We start from the raw sequence: 22,264 nt of genomic DNA, 5'->3' as shown, positions 1-22,264 counted from the left end.
TCTGAACATATTTCGACAGCCATTGAAATCTCTTCCACTGGTGTATTGTAATTAACCTGAACTGTTGTGATACTCTGTTATCTTACAGTTGTTTTTCTGCCAACCCACGAGCATGTTGGTACCCTTGTTGTCCTGGTGGCAGGTTCTACATCGGCCCAGTGCAGGTGCTGATGGTGGTGCACCCAGACGATGTTCAACACATCATGCTGACATCCAAGATGGCAGACCGTGATCCCTTCTTGTGCCGTACCATACGGACTTTTATCGGTGATGGCTTACTCTCCGTCAATGGCAACCAGTGGAAGACACACCGCAAACTTATCAACCCAACATTTCACTCTGAGGTGAGTTAACCAGACCAAGTAAAACTTACTAAAATGTTCTGGACTATTATCCCGTGGTCAGATGAATTTCTTGTTCAAACACAACGATTCATCTCTGTTTTCAGAGGACATCTTGCTTGTGGCTTTAGCATCTCGTGACTCGCTACAACCACACTTCACATGTCGTTCGTAGGCGCTGACTTAAAATTGGATTTCAAACATAAGCTAATCTGACCACGTCCTAAATAGCAGAATAAAAATACTCAGTTTCACATTGCCAGCCATGAAAGCTTATGTTTTGCAATATGCCTAGGTTTAACACATACTTTAACGTCAGCTACATTTGACACTCATTGTCCATGCAAGGTACTCTAAGTTGCCTTAACCATGTTCCATATTTTGTTAAAGACTTAACAGGAATGTGTAAAATACACAAGCAGAATATGAAAAAACAGTTTTTTGCTGTGACTGCATATGAAGGAACATTTTATTCACATCCTACACAGGTAGTACGCTGTTTACGATCACTATTTCAATATCAAACATCTGAGGACTCATACACTTCAACGATGCTGATAACGTTTAATTTTAAGACGGGATTTCAAGAGAAAACGATCGAAACTTTTTATCTCACAATATAATCATCCTCATCTCTATGAATAGTGTTATAAGCTACAAACCACAATAGACCGAAGACACACTGGTGAGCAAAAACTTTATGACCCCCTGCTTAATAGCTCGTTTGCCAGTCTTTGGAAAGAAATAAATCACTGATGCGACGTATCAGTGACCTAACAGTTTGATGGTGGGTTTGTGAAAGTATGTGGCGTTAGGTGTCTACATACAGGTCTTGTAATACGCGTAAATAACTCTCTACTGATTTGCATACGGGTGACGGCGCCCGAGAGGGATCCAGACAGGTTCCATAGGATTTACATCAGGCGAATTTACTCACCGAGACATCAACGTGAATTCACTAAATTCCTCATCAGAAAACTATACCACGGTTTTGACTCTCTGAGGCGCGCACATTATACTGCTGAAATATGATATCGCCGTTGGTGAAGACATCAAGCATGGAGGGATGCAGGTAGTTTGCAACTGTCAGCGTGTGTTCAATTACTGCCACAGATCTCATGAAAGCGCAGAAGAATGTCTGCCATAGGATAATACAGCTCCCACCAGCCTGAATCCGTGGCGCGCTGCACGTTTCTAGCCCCGTTCACTTTGACGACAGCGTTTGTGGAGAGGACCATCGATCTAAAATATGGTTCACCCGAACAGCCGACACGTTTCCATTGGTCGACGGTCGACTGCCGGTGATCCCGTGCCCAATACAGAGGTAATTGGCGATGTCATTGGGTCAACATATGAACATGCAGGGGTGGTCTACTACTGAGCTCAATGTTTAACAATATACGATGAACGGTGTGCACCAAAACACTTGTGCATGCACAAGCATTGTGCTCTTTTGGCAGAGCTGCCACATATCACCATCCGTCCTAATTTTCAGAACAGACAGTCCTCCAAGCTCCTCGTTCTGTGAAGAGTCATTGACGTCATACCATTTAACGAATAGTGATGGTTTCATTGTCCTTCTACCTTTCTCTGTAGATGCTAAAGACAGTAGCATATGAATGTTCGCCCAGTTTGGCAGTTTTCAAGACGCTCTTTCACCGGTCACATATCTCAATAGACTCCCCCATTTGCAGACCATGTCTTTCCTAGGGTGATGCTCAACTTTCTACAGGGTGTTTCAAAAATGACCTGTATATTTGAAACGGCAATACAAACTAAACGAGCAGAGATAGAAATACACCGTTTGTTGCAATATGCTTGGGACAACAGTACATTTTCAGGCAGACAAACTTTCAAAATTACAGTAGTTACAATTGTCAACAACAGATGGCGCTGTGGTCTAGGAAACTTTATAGTACGATATTTTCCACATATCCACCATGCGTAGCAATAATATGGCGTAGTCTCTGAATGAAATTACCCGAAACCTTTGACAACGTGTCTGGCGGAATGGCTTCGCATGCAGATGAGATGTACTGCTTCAGCTGTTCAATTGTTTCTGGATTCTGGCGGTACACCTGGTCTTTCAAGTGTCCCCACAGAAAGAAGTCACAGGAGTTCATGTCTGGCGAATAGGGAGGCCAATCCACGCTGTCTCCTGTATGTTTCGGATAGCCCAAAGCAATCACACGATCATCGAAATATTCATTCAGGAAATTAAAGACGTCGGCCGTGCGATGTGGCCGGGTACCATCTTGCATAAACCACGAGGTGTTCGCAGTGTCGTCTAAGACAATTTGTACCGCCACAAATTCACGAAGAATGTCCAGATAGCGTGATGCAGTAATCGTTTCGGATCTGAAAAATGGGCCAATGATTCCTTTGGAAGAAATGGCGGCCCAGACCAGTACTTTTTGAGGATGCAGGGACGATGGGACTGCAACATAGGGCTTTTCGGTTCCCCATATGCGCCAGTTCTGTTTATTGACGAAGCCGTCCAGGTAAAAATAAGCTTCGTCAGTAAACCAAATGCTGCCCACATGCATATCGCCGTCATCAATCCTGTGCACTATATCGTTAGCGTATGTCTCTCGTGCAGCAATGGTAGCGGCGCTGAGGGGTTGCCGTGTTTGAATTTTGTATGGATAGAGGTGTAAACTCTGGCGCATGAGACGATACGTGGACGTTGGCGTCATTTGGACCGCAGCTGCAACACGGCGAACGGAAACCCGAGGCCGCTGTTCGATCACCTCCTGCACTAGCTGCGCGTTGCCCTCTGCGGTTGCCGTACGCGGTCGCCCTACCTTTCCAGCACGTTCATCCGTCACGTTCCCAGTCCGTTGAAATTTTTCAAACAGATCCTTTATTGTATCGCTTTTCGGTCCTTTGGTTACATTAAATCTCCGTTGAAAACTTCGTCTTGTTGCAACAACACTGTGTTCCAGGCGGTGGAATTCCAACACCAGAAAAATCCTCTGTTCTAAGGAATAAACCATGTTGTCCACAGCACACTGGCACGTTGTGAACAGCACACGCTTACGGCAGAAAGACGACGTACAGAATGGCGCACTCACAGACTGTGTTGTCTTCCATATCTTTCACATCAGTAGCAGCGCCATCTGTTGTTGAAAATTGTAACTACTGTAATTTCGAAAGTTTGTCCGCCTGAAAATGTACTGTTGTCCGAAGCATATTGCAACAAACGGTGTATTTCTATCGCTGCTCGTTTAGTTTTTATTGCCGTTTCAAATATACCGGTCATTTTTGAAACACCCTGTATGTTGCACTTATTCACACCACGTCACGTGAATGCAACGTCACCAGGCTGCGTTCAGTCTCACGGTAGGTGGTGGTTGTAATGTTTTGGCTTATCAGTGCACACCGAACATAACCCTGTGGTACACAGTTCCGGATTGTTCCAATTTAGATTGCATGTAGCTATGTGATGGACAAAGAAGCTGGACTCTCCGGTTTCTATCGTGTAGATGGTATAATATCCATATTATGCCAGTTGCGGCTGGAGAGAGAGCTCGTTGAGAGTGTGTGCTGGATTTCAGCTCCTGGGGGGATACCTGGAGGCCTTCCACAAGGGTGGTCTCTACCTGGGCGAGCGTCTGGCGAAGACTGGAGGCGCCACTGCCGAGGTCCACCCTCTGGCGTATTTGGCAGCGCTCCGCACCATCGCCAGCACTATCATTGGGCTCAACCCTGACGTCATGATACCAGATGCCTTGGCAGAGGATGAGGTCTCTACCGCCTGTCGTGACGCTATGAATGCTATGCAGGTAAGGCTGATTAAAACAGAAACTTCACCGCCTCTCTTTCCAACGACGGCGTTTTATGCTGCTAAGTCTACGTCTGTACTCCACAGGCCAACTTACCACCTATGTCGTAGGAAATATTCCTGCACGGTAAGTGTTCGTCAGAGACCGACGGTGTCTCCAGAAGCCCCCAATGTAGTGTGATATGACTGCACATTTTATTTACATATGATGTGACAGGCACAGTGAGGAGCAGTCATCGAACGTCTGCTGATGACCCTGTAGTACGCGGGAATCTGTCATTGTTGAATAACTATAGAGAATACAGGATTACTTAGATACAGTAACAATTTGTTGTGGGGAATGGTAACATGGTCTAAATTTTGAAAAAAAAATACTAGGTAATTTGAGTGAGAAGAAAATTTACCAATGTAAAATTAGTAGTGTGGTGCTTGCCGTAGTCGCCACTGTTAAGTATCTAGGTGCAAAGTTGCAAAGTGAAATGAAATGGAATGAGAACGTGATGTCGGTTGTAGGAAAGGTGAATGCCGTATCGTTTTAGGAAAGTGTGGCTCATCCAAAGAGGGGAATGCATGCAGAACTCTCGTGTGACCCATTCTTCAGAACTGCTCGAGCGTTTCAGGTACCCACCATGTCGGATAAACGAACACATGAAACCGGCCAGTGTGGCCGTGCGGTTCTAAGCGCTTCAGTCTGGAACGGCGTGACCGCTACGGTCGCAGGTACGAATCCTGCCTCGGGAATGGATGTGTGTGATGTCCTTAGGTTAGTTATGTTTAAGTAGTTCTAAGTTATAGGGGACTGATGACCGCAGATGTTAAGTTCCACAGTGCTCAGAGCCAATTGAAATGAACACATGAAGCAGTTCAGAGGCCTGCTGCTCGTTTCATTACTGCTGGTTTCGCTCAAAACTGGAGTATTACGCAAATGCTCCGTGAACTCAAACTGGAGTCTCGGGAGGGAAGAAGACTTTTTTGTAACTAGACAGCTGACAACATTTAGAGAACGGACACAGGCTACAGGTTTCACAATAGTCGATGACGGTGTCCGAAATACACTATCTGATCAAAAGTATGCGGACACCCCAGAAAACATACATTTTTCATATTAGGTGCATTTTGCTGCCACCTACTGCCAGGTACTCCATATGAGTTACCTCAGTAGTCATTAGATATAGTGAGAGAGCAGAATGGGACGCTCCGCGGAACTCACGGGATTCGAACTTGGTCAGGTGACTGGGTGTCACTTGTGTCATACGTCTGTACGCGAGATTTCCACGCTCCTAAATATCCGCAAGCCCACAGTTTACGATGTGACAGTGAAGTGGAAAAGTGAAGAGACAAGTACGGCACAAAAGCTTACAGGCCGACCTCGTCTGTTGACTGACAGAGACCGCCGACAGTTGAAGAGCGTAGTAACGTGTAATAGGCAGACATCTATCCAGACCATCACACAGGAATTCCAAACTGCATCAGGGTCCACTGCAAGTACTAGGACAGTTAGGCGGGAGGTGAGAAAACTTTGGTTTCATGGTCGAGTGGCTGCTCATAAGCCACACATCACGCCGGTAAATGTCAAACGACGCCTCGCTTCATGTAAGGAGCGTAAACATTGGACGATTGAACAGTGGAAAAACGTTGTGTGGAGTGACGAATCACGGTACACAATGTGGCGATCCGATGACAGGGTGTGTGTATAGCGAATGCCCGATGAACGTCATCTGCCACCGTGTGTAGTGCCAACAGTAAATCTCGGAGGCGGTGGTGTTATGATGTGGTCGTGTTTTTCATGGAGGGAGCTTGCACACTGTGTTGTTTTGCGTGGCACTACCACAGCACAGGCCTACACTGATGTTTTAAGGACCTTCTTGCTTTCCACTGTTGAAGAGCAATTCGGGGCTGGCGATTGTGTCTTTCAACATGACCGGGTACCTGTTCACAATGCACGGCCTGTGGCGCAGTGTTTACACGACAATAACAATCCTGTAATATACTGGCCTGCACAGTCATGACCTAAATCCTACAGAACACCTTTGGGATGTTTTGGAACGCCGACTTCGTACCAGGGCTCACCGACCGACATCGATACCTCTTCTCAGTGGAGAACTCCGTGAAGAATGGGCTGCCATTCGCCAAGAAGCCTTCCAGCACCTGATTGAACGTATGCCTGCGAGAGTGGAAGCTGTCATGAAGGCTAAGGGTGGGCCAACATCATACTGAATTCCACCATTAACTATGGAGGGCACCACGATCTTGTAAGCCATTTTCAACCACGTGTCCAGACACTTTTGATAACGTAGTGTATTGGTGTTTGGGTTGGGCGCTCAAAATAAATGTGTCAGCACAGCATTGAATTAACCTTTTACACAACGACAGAAGCTGAGTACAATAGGCTGTGGGGGTGCCAGGACTGGACGAAGCGTCACATCAGGCAATCACGTCTCTGTCCTCTCATTGTCTAACACTGGATGAAAACAGTGCAGCTAATTTGCGCTTCGTTTAAGCGAAACCTATTTTCTCTTTAATTTCGACATGTATGGCGTCATATCTATGAAATATGTCCCATGTAGTGACATAACATCTTGCAGCTACACTACGTGGTATGTGTGGACATTGTCTACATAATGTATTGTAGGTAGAATTAGTAATAATAAAATAATCAATTGAAATGTGCTGCCTCATGTTGAAATTTTAGTGCATGAACAGCGAAAATTCAGACGCTGATAAACATTTTTCCTTTTATCAACTTTTTGGAGGTTGTTAGAGAGAAAAGGAGTTTCGTAAACGTTTGAAATATTTTGTAAAGGTTGCTGGAACTCGCTCAGTGCTCTCAGTAGCAATTTCCTGGATGAATATAGTATAGGTAATTTGTGCACTTTCTGCTTTGCTTTCTCGTGACGTACACACAGTTTCTATATTAATACTTCTCTTACTGTCTTAAACTTATATCATAAGATTATACTTCCTAATGAGTAGATTATTACAGCGTATACAATTTTTATATAATAATTGTATGAAATACTGATTGTATGAAGTACTGAAGGTAAAATTTTCGTTGAAGTCGTTACACAAGCAGCCGTCAACTGAGACCGCCTGCCATGAACAGCGTTAGCAGTTTACAGACACGCATTCCCAATTTTCCATAGAGAGTATTCGTAATTTTTTAGAGTTTATCTGATTGGCGGAGAAGAGCGTTGCGTGGTCAACTGTGTTCCCGCCAAGCGAAGACTACCATTGACGAGTGATATATGGTGTTTGGTGTTTACAGACGATTATGATGAGACCATGGCTGCACAGCAAGTTCCTGGTGCAACTGACCTCCACAGGGCGTCGTTTGTTCAAGTTCGTGGAAATGGTGCAGAACCAGGCCATGCAGTGCATCGCCATCAGGTCAGCAGCCATCGAAGAACGACCTCCAAAGAAGCACCTGAACCTACTGGAAGCTCTGGTCAAGCCAGGAGGGAAGACCATGCTGCCAGTCAACGAGGTCCGAGACGAAGTGAGTGACAGACACAGCCAGGCTGGCTTTGTTCTTCTCATTATTTTCCTGTACTGCCTTGTCCTTCACTTCATTCATTCCTTTACCTTTTCCTCCTCCTCCTTCTCTTCCTCCTCTGCTGTCTCATCCCTTAATCTTCTAGTTATCTAACCTCTTCTCTTCTATTTTCTCCAATTCCTGAAATAGTAAAAGAAGCCGAGAATTAAGTAGGTAAAAACACAAGGGCTAGTAGAAATCCTTGGGAAACAGAAGAGATATTGAACTTAACTGATGAAAGGAGAAAATGTAAAAATGCAGTAACTGAAGCAGGCAAAAAGGAATACAAACGTCTCAAAAATGGGGGACTGGAAGTGCAAAGTCTATAAGCAAGAATGGCTAGAGGAGAAATATAAGGATATAGAGGTACATATCAGTAGGAGGTAAGGTAGATACTGCCTGTAGTAAAATTAAAGAGGTCTTTGGAGAAAAGAGAACCACTTGTATGAATATCAAGAGCTCAGATAGAAAACCAGTTCTAAGTAAAGAAGGGAAAGCAGAAAGGTGGAAGGAATATATAGAGGGTCTATACAAGGGGGATGTACTTGAGGGCATATTATGGAAATGGAAGAGGACGTGGAGGAAGATAAAATGGGAGGTATGATACTGTGTGAAGAATTTGACAGAGTTCTGAAAGATGTAAGTCGAAACAAGGCCCCAGGAGTAGACAACATTCCATTATAAAAACTGATAGCCTTGGGAGAGACAGCCCTGACAAAACTCTACCATCTGGTGAGAATGATGGGTGAGACAGGCGAAATATCCTCAGACTTCAGGAACAATATAATAATTTAAATCTCATAGAAAACAGGTGTCAACAGGTGCGAAAATTACCGATCTATCAGTTTAATAAGTCACGCTGCAAAATACACGAATTCTTTAAAGACGAATGGTAAAACTTCTAGAAGCCGACCTCTAGGAGGATCAGTTTGGATTCCATAGAAATGTTGGAACTCAAGGCAATACTGACGTTACGACTTATCTTAGAAGATAGATTAAGAAAAGGGAAACTTACGTTTCTAGCATTTGTCTACTTAGAGAAGGCTTTTGACAAAGTTGACTGGAATACACTCTTTCAAATTTTGAAGTTGGCGGGGATCAAATACAGGAAACGAAAGCCTATTTATAATTTGTACAGAAACCATATGGCAGTTATAAGAGTCGAGGGGCATGGAAGACAAGCAGTGATTGAGAAGGGAGTGAGACAGGGTTGTAGCTTATCCCCGATGTTATTCAATCTGCATATTAAACAAGCAGTAAATTAAACAAAATAACAATTTGAAATAGTAATTAAAACCCATGGAAAAGAAATGAAAACTTTGCAGTTTGCCAATATTATTGTAATTCTGTCAGCAAAGGATGTGGAAGAACAGTTGAACAGAATGGACGGTGCCTTGAAACAACAATATAGGATGAACATCAACAAAAGCATAACGAGGATAATGGAATATAAGCAAATTAAATCAGGTGACGCCGAGGAAATTAGATTAGGAGGAGAGACACTTAAACTAGTAGATGAGTTTTGCTATTTGGGGAGCAAAATAAATGGTGATGGTCGAAGTAGAGAGGATATAAAATGTAGACTGGCAATGGCAAGGAAAGCGTTTCTGAAGAAGAGAAATTTGTTAACATCGAGTATAGATGTAACTGTCAGAAAGTCTTTTCTGAAAGTATTTCTATGGAGTGTAGCTATGTATGGAAATGAAACATGGACGATAACTAGTTTAGACAAGAAGAGAATAGAAGCTTTCGAAATGTGGTGTTACAGAAGAATTCTGAAGATTAGACAGGTTGATCGCGTAACTAATGAGGAGGTAATAGAATTGGGTACAATAGGAATTTGTGGCAAAACGTGACTAGGAGAAGGGATTGGTCCTATCACCAACTTAGTATTGGAAGGCAGTGTGGTTGGTAAAAACCGTAGAGGGAGACAAATAGATGAATACACGAAGCAGATTTAGTAGGATGTAGGTTGCAGTAGTTATTTGGAGATGAAGAAGCTTGCGCAGGATAGAGTAGCATGGAGGACTGCATCAAACCATTCTTTGGATTGAATACCACAGCTGGCTGACAACTTGCAGAATACACATGTCCAACAGCGGTAAATTTATGAGCTAATTTTATTACACTGCCAGTTCCAGGGCCTCAATAGCACGTTCTACAATCCCCTATACATGAAGCGAGATAAGCTGCCCAGTAGTTTGTGCTTTCCAAAGGAAACACTATATTAAACTGGTTTCCATAGATATTTTCACAATAGACATGGACACTTCACAAATCTAACGATAGTCAATTTTTACATAAAATTTGTTCCAATACTGACTGAAACTGCAAGACATCTCACATAATTGTTGGAAAAAGCAGAAATGTGCCAATGGTTGCCGCATTGTGAAACAGCATTCGTGAATCTAAAAGGTCTTCTTGCAACTAGAGCAATTCTCAATTTTTCCAGATTACCAAAAGCAGTTTGTAGTGTCATCTGATATTTACAGGTTGCCTTGAGGTGCACTTTAGGCCAAGGAGTAGATGGACACAAACATATAATACCATATACATTAAGATGCATTAGTAAAGGAGGAAAAAACCATTTCATTACTGATAATGTAGTGCTAACACTGATATATGGAGTAATTTACTTCAGCTGTTATTTGTATGCACGATGTTTCAAAGCAACAAATGTTGCCTTTAAATGGTTACTAGGCCTTAAATATCTAACTAGTTATTTAAACAGATTAATGTTGCAAATGACTGGTTTTTGTTTTCGATTAACACACAAGAAAGCCCAACCATCTCTATCGCAAAATATGTCAGAGTAGACGCAGAAGAAAAGACAGAAGGACAAACTGCTGACTCAGACTGTCAGGAATTGCTAACAGACATAATTCAGTTTGGAAATCGAGCATGTGTAGAAAGTCTAGATGTGGCTAATGCACAGTGGTACCAGAGATATTATAAAATGAATTGTTGCGGCAGACTCATGATTCACCTCTAGCCAGATACAGTGGCCACCAAGTACCAGAAAGCAGAGTTGCACAGAACTACTGGCAGATGACACACAAAGGAGACATCGGCCATTTCAGCAAAATTTGTGTGACAAGTATACAGAGAGTGGAATACAGTCGTTAAAATATTACACTGGAAAGTTTACTAAAGGCAGATAAACCATTTCAGATGACTAACATGGGCATACTGAGACCATTTGCTCAAACATGAGCAGGTAATGACTATGTGCTAAGAACACTAGATCTTTTTCACATTTTGTTTCCATAGAAGCAATGCCTAGCCAGCAAACAGAAACATTGGTCCAGATTATGGTGAACCAATGGATACTAAAATTTGAAACACTTGAGACAGTAATACAGACCAAAGAAGGAATTTCATGTCCAGTTTAAAAAAAAGCAATTGTCCTTTTAATTAAGCATGAACAAACTCAGAACCAGGGTTCATTTGCCACAAATAAATGGAAGAAACTAAAACAGTCAACTAGATGATAGAAAAAATATTGTATTACTTTTGTAACTGTAAACAGAATGGCTGGGATGCCCTGCTCCCATATGGAGTATTGGGAAATAATTCAAAAATGCAGGGATGTACACGTTCGTCCATCTACAAGGTCGTTTTCGCTCAGATGATGTCATCTCCTTTCCAGCTCTGTAAGATCTATCCAGGAAAAGATATATGATCACCAAAAACTTTCTCAAAAATGAAAAAAAAAATTATTTGGTGGCAGAGTAGATGAATTAACGCTAAAGCCTTAGAACGAGAGAAAGGCACATATAATAGAAAATCAGTATTAAACAGTATCTTGTCAGACAAGGAATTACGTTAACAACCAATACGTACCAAAGGGTCAGACTAAAAATTTTGTTAGGCTTTAGGAGCCATTTTATCAAGTGATAGTAATGGCATTACCAATTAACATTGAACTACATCTTCTGACATGTGCCACAGTGATACGTGTAAGTCTTGCTCCCACTTTCAATGGACCACCATTTCTGGCACCACATTCAGAAGCAGGAAGAGGAGTTCCCATGACAAAAAAGAACAGGGTAAAATTAGGTCACAAAGATGATTTCAAGGCAGCTGATGATGCGATGTGACATGAATTTTAAATGTTGTCTTATTAATTACTAGATCTATATGTGTATACACTGATCAGCCAGAACATTATAACCACCTACCTTTAAAGCCACTATGTCCACGTTTGCCATGGATAACAGGAGCGATCCATTGTGGCATGGAAGCAATGAGGTCTTGGTTAAACGTTGGAGGGAGTTGGAACAACACCTACACACACAAGTTACCTAATTACTGTAACACCCTGATGTGTTCGATCGTGTTCAGATCTGGTGAATTGGAGACCCACCACATCAATCGGAACTTTCCACTGCTACTATGTTCCTTGAACAAGTCCATCGCACTCCTGGCCTTCTGAAATAGCGCATTATCTTGTTGAAAAATGCCACCACTACTGGGAAACATTATCATCACAAATGGATGTACGTAGTCTACTACCAGTGTATGATACTCCGTGGCCATCATGGTGCCTTGCACGAGCGCCACTGAGCCCATAGATGCCCACATGAATGTTACCCACAGCATAATGGAGCCGCTGCAGATTGTCTCCGTCCTGCAGTACAGGTGTCAAGGAGCTACTCCCATTGAAGACAACACATCTGAGTGCTCCCATAGGCAGAGATGAAGAAGGTATCAGGAATCATCAGACCATGTAATACTCTGCCACTGCACCAACGTCCAATGTCAATGGTCATGGGCCCATTCAGTTGTAGTTGCCAGTGTCATGGTGTTAACATTGACAAATACGTGGTTTGTCCGATGTTGAGGCCCATCGTTATTAATGTTCGTTGAACTGTATGCTCAGATACACTTGTACTCTGCCCAGCATTAAAATCTGATGTTAGTTTCACCACAGTCACTGCATGTAATCATTTACCAGTTTGCCCAGCCTACAATATCCGACATCTGTAATGAGGGGTGGCCACACAACAGTATGATTTCTGGACATGCTTGCACTATGGTTTCGCCGTTTCTGGAAGACCCTCAGCACAGCACTCCTCAAACGTCTGAAAAATTGTGCAGTTTCCGAAATGCTCGTGCTTAGCCTCTGTGCCTTCCCAATTCTATAAATTAACAGTACCTTCACTGATACTATATGCATCATTTGCGTGTCTGACTAGCACTCACACCTTATCAGGTGATCCTGCTATTGCCTGTACGAGTTTATATCGATAATAGGTCTGTGGTGATAATGCTCTGTCCTATCAGTGTATAGCCTCCATTTATGTCTACTTTTTAAGGAATTCCAAGTCACAGGGGTATTACTTTCATGAAATGGCTCACTAATGAACGTAAATGAAATAATGTGTTTGGTTATTAGACAGAAGGAATTTGGGTGTAATTTTATTTAAAATAGTGTTATTGATAGTCAAACATTAGGAGTTAGGTTGGTAGGAAAACACCAGTGCTGCATAGTATGATATGTTAATTATTCTGCGGAGAGTGATCGTTTATTTGATATGGAAGTAGTGGTTAATTCTCAGCAGGCTAGAAGAACAAGGAGGTTATGTTTGGGTGGAAGTGTGAATATGTGCACACATAAATCATGTGTATTTAGTTGTAACAGTAAAGAGTTTTTGCTAAGATGGTCTACATCTGCAAGGTGAATGATAGTATTAGACAGAAAGTACCACACACTACTCTCGATGCAAGAATTACTTCACAGCAGGCAAGTCTGATCATTTGCCCTACACATTTGGATCACACTGTCCCCAGGTTGTGTGAGTTCATCTGATTCCACTCGCAGAAATGCACAAGACAATGTTCAATGTTCTTAGGAAATAATAAAAAACAAACCACAATATTTCTAAAGAGTAGGATAACATTGCTTAGACTCCAGGGCAAACCAAATGGTTAATATTTTTACGTGTTACAAGCATGGACAGTGGCACATAACATTGCTTACACTTCATGACAGACACAGTGGTTAGTATTTTTACTTCTTACAAGCAATGACCGTGGCGCGTATAGTGTGTAGGTTTATAAGGTTAAAGGTTTTTGGTAAATAGGATGCAGTACTTCCAGACAGTCAGTCTACTCTAAATATCACCTGCATGATAATTTACTTCCCAGCTTACTCTCTGATATCCTAGCACTGAATATTTGACTTACATGAATAATACTTTTGAACTATCTCTGTTCACCCCCATAGACCAGCTGTTAACTGTGGAATAGTAGCATAGCAAAAGAGAATCTATTGGAACACACGATAAGGTACCACACAGAATATCAGCACCAACTTGTAACTATACAAACCTCAGCTTCAACTCCCTCTATGATTTTAGCTATAATAATTATTACACACTACCATTTCAAACAGAAAGCTATCCAAATTACATCCCTGCCAGCCTTCAGCCTATGGGTTAAAACCAGTAGAAACGACAACAACTTCTCATGAAGAGAAGCTCAGTGTGTCTGTAGTGGGACAAGCTATGTTCTGGTGCATTTTATTAGTGCGGGTAAACCTATTGCCCCTGACTGCATACCTGCCCCTGATGTAGGCGACCCACACTAACAAAATGCACCAGAACATAGCTTGTCCCACTACTTGTGTATGCCATGTCCTAATGTCAAAACATAATTGTAAATGGTATGAAGAACCAAGTGACCGTGTGAGCGAAATAGGGAACACAAACTGAAATTATTTATACATAAACCAGTGCTTACATTACAGCCAGATTTTAAGAGAAGTCTGGAATCAGGATTTTTCTTAGGGGAAAGGAATCGTAATAGGATTAAATCTAGCAGTATTTGCAGCTGAGGATGGAGTGCCAGGAACTGGCCCTCTAGCACTGATGGTCGTTGTCTTCCTTCTCAGTACCCTCAGCAGTAGCAAGATGTTTCATTGACATGGACCCATGTGTCAATACCCTGGGGTACAGCCTTCTTCGAGCTACTCTGATTTGATCAAGTTCTGATCGAGAACAGCCGCTTTGAGCAATGGTTCTGTTTCAGAAAATTCCTAAAGAAGACACAAACATGGTGACTTCAGAAAGTTAGCCACGAGCAGCTGCATTTAAACCCCTTCTGGACCAATCAACAATGTCAAAGAGATGAGAAGCAATGTGACATCCAGCCAGTGGCGATTGCAGTCATACTGACGATGCAGTCGTCCGCACCATCAGCAGGTCTCGAATCTCTGTATGCCGCTTGAGCATGCAAGAATTCTGGCAGCTCAGCACTTTGCTCTCTCCTCAGAACAACAACTCAGGTTTGCCAGTCCTTCCTGCTTCAGTCGAGGTACCAGTGAGGATGGTTGGTTGGTTGACTTTGGGGGGGGGGGGAGGAGGGACCAAACAGTGAGATCTTTTGTCCCATCAAATTAGGGAAGGATGGGAAAGGAAGTTGGCTGTAACCTTTCAAGGAACAATCCCAGCATTTTGCCAAAGTGATTTAGGGAAATTATGGAAAACCTAAATCATGATGGCAGAACAGGTATGAACCATGTCCCTCCAGAATATGAGCCCAGTGTGCTAACTCTAGTGTGCTAGTTCTAACCTGTGTGCCACCTCGCTTGGTTACCAATGTGGACTTCCTCGCCCTGTACCATGAGCGGGAGGGGGGGGGGGGGGGGGGTAGCAGCCTGACGTATTCACAACAAAACAGTTACATAGGGCCATCGACATTATGACAGGTTAATACGAGACTTCCTCGATGCAGCAGCAGCTGCAACGGTTGCACACACTAGTGGTTCCAGCAGTAAAATTCTTTTGATGAGCATGCAGAATTAGTCTAAAACATGATACTCATCATCTGCATTCCACTTGTTCACATTTCAGCTCATCTGCACTTAGAAGTTATGTCATACCCTCCACTTTAAAAGGGAGTAAGGAAAGGATACCGATAAATTAAAAGTTCACTGTCTTCAATAAAAATGGATTTTAGAAAAACAATTGTTTGACAGACACAAAATCATTTTCAGAGCACATCAGTTATTACTACACTAATCTTCATTTGCCACATTTCAGAGCCTGGATTTCTCATAACTTCATTTCGTGTTGACAACAGTCTTGTTTGTTGCATGCCTGAAAGTGGTAAATTTGTACTGCATTTCCGATGCGGAGCTTGGAATACGATGTACTGCACACAAACCATACTATACCAAAACGAAGGTGGCATCTCATATATTTTCAGTTCACGGAATGTTCTGTTCAAGACTGTTTTATACCATGGGAAGTTATGGTTTCGCGATATCGCTCAAGTATTCCCATACACAGCTATTCGATGGCTGGCATTCCCAGCTGCAGATTACTTCACGACGCATTTCATCGTGGAACTCACTATTGACAGGGACACATGCTATTGGCGAATGACTTTGAGAGAGAAAACCATGAGGCGGCTTCGCCATTTCTTGTATAGCCTTGGTCTCATCCAGAGGGGACTGTGGAGTGGAATGGTGGCGCTAGATTGGTAGTGCTCACTCCTCTGTTCTCGAAAAGCTACCGCTCTGCATACTTAACCACTAAAGACTTTCTCATTTGCTATCGTTTAGCTTCTGTAAGTCATCAGATTGGAAGTCTTTAGCTAATTAACATTTCGCTATAGTTTTGTTTTCATGTTTTATTGGTTATGATTGCCACAATTTTTTAATGAAATCGTGAGTGGGTTCTACGATCTGAAATGCCTCTTTTGTTATTGCTGTAAGCCTTTCTAAAATCAGTTAAACGCACTGTAACTTGGAACCTCCCCTTTACTTCCATTATAGAATGTAGTAGTGCATTTTCTGTAGTCTCACTCATATTTTTCTATAGGATAACCCACCAACCTTTTTCCTTTTAGTGCAAAATTCACATTTCATTAATGATCGCGAAAAGTATTGAAGATAACTTTACCAAACATACTGCATCATATTTTTATGTCAAAATACGTAATTCTACTGTCAAAATTTCAGATTTTTATCTCCATAGCAGATTGAAATTACTTGTTGGATTTTGCTCAAACAAGTATATCTTATGTGTGATTCCACACTATTCTATGAAAAATCACAGATTAGTAATAGTATATTATTTTTGCGTTTCATGGGAGCGCAACTCTTTGTCTGCCACCACGGCTTGCTGAAGGCGCACTCAGGTTTGCCGTGAGGCTGGGTGTGCTTGTAGGGGAAGTCTTACCCTCCCCCTCTGTCTCCTCACTCATACTGCGCAGAAATGACACTTGCTTTCCCACACCGTGATGATGTCTTCGCCTCACTTATTATCGATGCTACCATCATTAACTTAAGACATTGTAAACAAACGACAATAAATAATTTATTGTATTCACAAACAACCTTCTCGTGCTGCACATGTATCCAACTTTGTCAGAGAACAAGTGCGCACCCCCAGCCATCCCAGAAACTCGTGTATAATTGTCGACAGAGATGTGTCTTCTTGTCCCGTTCCGTTACAACAGTATATATTCCCTGCAGGGAAACCCTCTCTTCCAGTGCCCATAGCCATATTTTCCACGCAGGATTTATTGTCTCGTCGTCTGCAAAGCATGTCGCATTTAGAGAATCATTATGTGGCCCTAATGTATGGAAGTCCAAGGGACCAAGGTCTCGAGTGCAGGGTGGGCGAGGCAATGATGCCCAACACAATATAGTGATGTATTCCCAGGTTGTGAGCTTGTGTGCGTGCATGTATTGTCAGATCAAGGTATCTTTCTGTTTCTCGTCAGATCTAAAATGTTGGATATGGTTCTTGAGTTTCTTCAGAATACCTATTTATGCCTATGAGGTATTGGTTAACGCTTTTGGCAACACACCAACACTATTTCAAAAGACTGTCATCATGACTTTTCCAGCAGAAGGAACTGCCTCTAGTGACTCCTTTTCTGTTTCTGGCCCAAAGTTATGCATCCTGGTTTCGGTCATGACAGAAAGGTCTCTCATTGGAATCAATATGCTCCAACAGGTCAGAGAAAGTTACTTTTCTTTCCTTTTATGGTTTGTTAAGACTATTCACAGATCCCATCTTGAGCCAAATATAGAATATCCATGAGTCTCTGTCACTGAACAAACACTACCAATTCTCACATAGTAGCATCTGCAATCTTCACCACATAGTGTCAGTGCTTGTGACTGGACATTCTAAACGTGGCTGCTGAAGAAGCTTACTTTCTGCTCTCCCTTATCCATCACCCATCTCTTCTCCTATGAACTACATCATTATTACCTTTGGATTATTCAAAAAACCATTTGTGAAAGTTCACCACAGTTCCTCATTCTGCAACCAGAAATTCAATTGCAGAACAATGTTCATAATGAGTGTCTTGCAGTAACACCATTTTGATAGTTCACTGCATCACTTTCAACTGTCAGAACTGTGTAAAACTTTGCACACATGCCGAAGAAACTTCAAATTTGAAGGAAATAAAAAACTCTCCTGCATTTGAAAACCATACAAAAAAATTGGGGCTTATTTATTGAACAACATTCCTACTGTAGCGACTGACAACCTAAACTTTCAAAGTAAATATTGGACAACTGATTCATTTTATAATTTTACTCTGTTCTTGTGTATGCGCAGATTTTGGCTCCTAGTGCATTCTCTATTTGTTATACAAAGCTCTTTCTTGCTGTACATGTAGAGAATGAACAGTGTGTGTGTGAGCTAGTCTAACTGGAACACCTTGCAGCTCGTGAATGTGGTGATGGCTGGCACCGAGACAGTGGCCGTATCAATCAGCTTCGCGCTGGCCTTGCTGGCACTCCATCCCGAGTGGCAAGATGCAGCCCACCAGGAGCTGAGGGACGTCTTCGGCGAGGGGGACGACTACTTGCGAGCTGCCAGCCTTGCAGACCTGCACAGCCTCAGGGTGCTGGAGAGCATCATCAAGGTGAGCTGCCACCAAATGCATGCTGAGTGTGCTCACAAAGTGTGCTGTGGAGAATGTCCCCAGTGCTGCACATATCCATCAACATATCTAGAGATGACTGTTTATACTGTTATTGTGGTGACGATATTTGCTGGTACAGCACTAGCAAGGTGAATTATCACTCGGTATCTGTACCATCCACACCTGCAAGCATCAGAGGTACTAAGAGGATGCCCCTAATGACCCACATGCAGACAGTAGAGTTTAGGTTGTAAGTGCTGGTGTTGGTAGTATTTGTGATAGTGGTGCTAGTGATGACCATTGTGGTTGTGGTATTAGATACAAACATCTAGGTGAACTGTGACTAGAAAGCTACTGTACTCCAAGGCAGTAGTCATGATGCATGTTACAAGTTGACATCCCAAAATTATAGGTTCTTTACTGTAGGTGGTTGCCAACGGCCTTGCCACAGTGGTAACACCGGTTCCTGCCAGATCACCGAAGTTAAACACTGTTGGGCTTGGTTAGCACTTGAATGGGTTGCCAACGTGTCTGCCAAGTGCAACTGGCAAGTGCGCTGCACTCAATCCTTGTGAAGTAACAGGGGAGCTACTTGACTTAAAAGTAGTGGCTCTGGTCTCATAGGCTGACATACATCCAGGAGAGTAGTGTATTGACGAAATACCTCTCCATATATGCATCCAGTGATGCCTGTGGACTGAGGATGACATGGTGGCAGGTCAATACGATTGGTTCAGTATAGAGTTTACTGAAGGTGGTGGTGCCAGAGTCTTGGGGCCCAGGTGACTACCAAGTTAAACAGCACTCATGGCTCATTGCGATGTGTTTTCATATTGTTATTTTCGTTACGACATTTTACACCATCAGACAGGCCTAGAGAGTCATTACTAGCCGAGCCATATGTAACTGCATGTGTAACAGAGTTAAGGTAATCCACCCAACATGGTGGGAGCCTTATGTACATTTGCAGCAAACTTAATGACAAGCAGATGACAGTGAGCCTGAGGTGCAGTTGTGATGTAAGTCCTCAAGGAAATTGCCAGATCGTGTATTTGTTTTGCTACAGCAGCAACATAACAGTTTCTCCATACTAAGAAATGTGCATGCGATTATTGTGATCATAATGGAAAGCAGAACAGGTAACTGATAAGTGACTTTCTTACTTCAGGAACAAGATAGACCAAAATTCAGCAAGGAGCTAGCTTGGGAACTTGACAAGTGCTGATATTGTGAGTGTTGCATGCAACACTCACAATTTTTATGTTGTTATTGTTAATGAGGGTTAGAGTGGCAGGATGGTTGGTGAGGTTGGAGAGTAATATGGAGTTGTGTAGTTGCTGTATCTCATTACTGTACTGAAGAAGTATGGTGCGAGAGACTATCCCTTGGCATTCATATGTGTACAACAACTTTGGGACTTGAGTTGATTGTTGCTGTTTGTGATGGCAGTGGTGCTGATGGTGATGGTAGTGGTGGTGGTTGTGGTGATGGTGGCAGTGTCAGTGGTGGTTGTCCCAGTGAATAGCAACATCTAGATAAACTATCAACCACATAAGATACTGTTATGCAAATCGGCTGTGAGAAGTCATGCTATGAGAGAATGCCCCAATGTTCCATATGTGTAATAAACTATCAACCACATAGGATACTGTTATGCAAATCGGCTGTGAGAAGTCATGCTAAGAGAGAATGCCCCAATGTTCCATATGTGTTTCATACTAGAGAGAGTTCTTTTTCTTGTTGTTGGCTCTGCTGTTAGTGTGCCTGGGTCCAGGTAAACACCACCCCAAGCTATTGCCTTCCACAGAGAGCACTTCGTGTTGCTGTTATTATTGTTCTTGTTCTTAATCTTTTTTGTGATGGTAATGATGGTGATGATGCTGGTGGTGGCAATGGTGTTGTTTTTTATGGTGCTGGTACTAGTAAAAGGCAACTCCTAGATGAGTTATCACTGCTACACAAGACTAGTGTCAGAAGGAGGGATTGCCCCTGTTGTTCCTTATTGGATCACATTTTAAAAAGTTCACTTTATTTTGATGTTGAAGGCGATGCTGTCAGAGCACTAGGGCCTAGCTACATACCATCCTATCACCTTCATGTGGATTCAAAAAAATTGTTTAAATGTCTCTGAGCACTATGGGACTCAACATCTGAGGTCATAAGTCCCCTAGAACTTAGAACTACTTAAACCTAACTAACCTAACGACATCACACACATCCATGCCCGAGGCAGGATTCGAACCTGAGACCGCAGCGGTCTTGCGGTTCCAGACTGAAGCGCCTAGAACCGGCCGACCATACTGTGGATTCTTCCAGTGAAACTCAGTTTGGAATCTACCTTACCTGCAACTAATTTTATGTGCACCTCCATAGTGGATTTCATTCAATGAATCTATTGTGACTATTGATTTTTATGAGAAATGTTAAATTGTGTCAAAGTGAAGCAAATTTTAGATTTTAGTCAAAGAACTTATGTGTGGACAAAGTGAGAGATATTAAAAAGTCCAAATTGTATTATGGTAGACTGACGATTGAAACGTCAGGCAAAACCTCTTCCTCAACTTTGAGCTACAGCTACACTGGCCACTTTGACTGGAACACTGCAAATTGTCCTACTCATGCTTGTGGCACGTTTCTCGCTCCTGAGGTTACTGTTTGGATGAATAGTGATAACTGGTTACCCAGTTTGGTATCTGTGGATAGCTATCATATTTAAATTTCTCAAGATGCTTTTAAAAATTCCATAATGATGTTATTGATTTTCAATAATTTGTATCATCTGCTTGACAATACCAACCATGTTCTCGCGCATTTCTACACATCTTACTTTTCCTTAAACTGTGTCTCATGAAGTAAGTGCGACAGTAAGGCACCAGATGGAACCTGGCTACCAAACGACTGTCAGGTCCTCCCATTGCGGAAGATTTTGTTTAGATTAGTTACAACTTTCAGGCATTGTCCAAATTTGCGTCATTCACACTATTCAGCGCATAGATTTCGAACAAAATTATTACAAACACACACACATGAGATTTACATGCTACTCCAACAAACTACTTTTCTGTCGCATTACACCTCTTTATGCCAGTCACCTACTACATAGTAGGAAGATGATGTAACGTAGGCTATTTGTAAATGTATGCAATCGTTCACTGACTGTTCACTGCTGTTTTATATCTACTTATCCATTATATAAAATTGCTTATTGTTGTTTTTCAGGCAGTCTTTACTTAAAATTACCATAGTCTCTTCATGTTAGTTTTTCTAATTATTTGTTCTTTGCACATCAGTACTTTTGAATCACAAATCAAACTTTTAAAACGGTCTCGATGTATTCTCCATCAATCAGCAGATAGAGACACACCATTTGTTAGATCATGTCTTCTTTGATATAAAAGTCTCGGTAAAGTAGCAATGGAACACATAGTGTTTTATAGAATTTCAGTTGCATTTCTATAAGTGCCTTTTATTTGATGTAATTTTTATTGTTATTGTTTATGGGTATCGACATTATCCAAGTACATGTAATACAAAAGAAAAAGAAAAACACATTAAAACTTTTAATGTACGAGAGAACTGATACCAAACCTTCCATTATCCTTCTGGCAGCTACATTCGTAAGCACACAAGAATTTCGACAAAATCTAATTCAGATGGTGATAGGTGGTATACACTGGTGAGAAGAATATGTGCAATAGGAATGTGGTAGAG

The 22,264-nt window shown here is 42.1% G+C and overlaps 1 protein-coding gene across 1 annotated transcript in view; it reads left to right on the top strand.

Annotated features, from left to right (window-relative positions):
• LOC126291881 (cytochrome P450 4C1-like) overlaps positions 1-22,264 on the top strand; it is a 107,198-nt gene that overhangs the window by 54,660 nt on the left and 30,274 nt on the right. The window contains exons 3-6 of the mRNA XM_049985605.1: positions 143-344; positions 3,899-4,126; positions 7,391-7,621; positions 18,353-18,553. Coding sequence (XP_049841562.1) covers positions 143-344; positions 3,899-4,126; positions 7,391-7,621; positions 18,353-18,553 — 862 coding nt within the window. The remainder of the gene's footprint in view (positions 1-142; positions 345-3,898; positions 4,127-7,390; positions 7,622-18,352; positions 18,554-22,264) is intronic.

Source organism: Schistocerca gregaria, chromosome 9 (genome assembly GCF_023897955.1).
Source record: "Schistocerca gregaria isolate iqSchGreg1 chromosome 9, iqSchGreg1.2, whole genome shotgun sequence".
NCBI classification, from domain to species: domain Eukaryota; kingdom Metazoa; phylum Arthropoda; class Insecta; order Orthoptera; family Acrididae; genus Schistocerca; species Schistocerca gregaria.
This window is presented reverse-complemented; position numbering and strand designations above follow the sequence as displayed.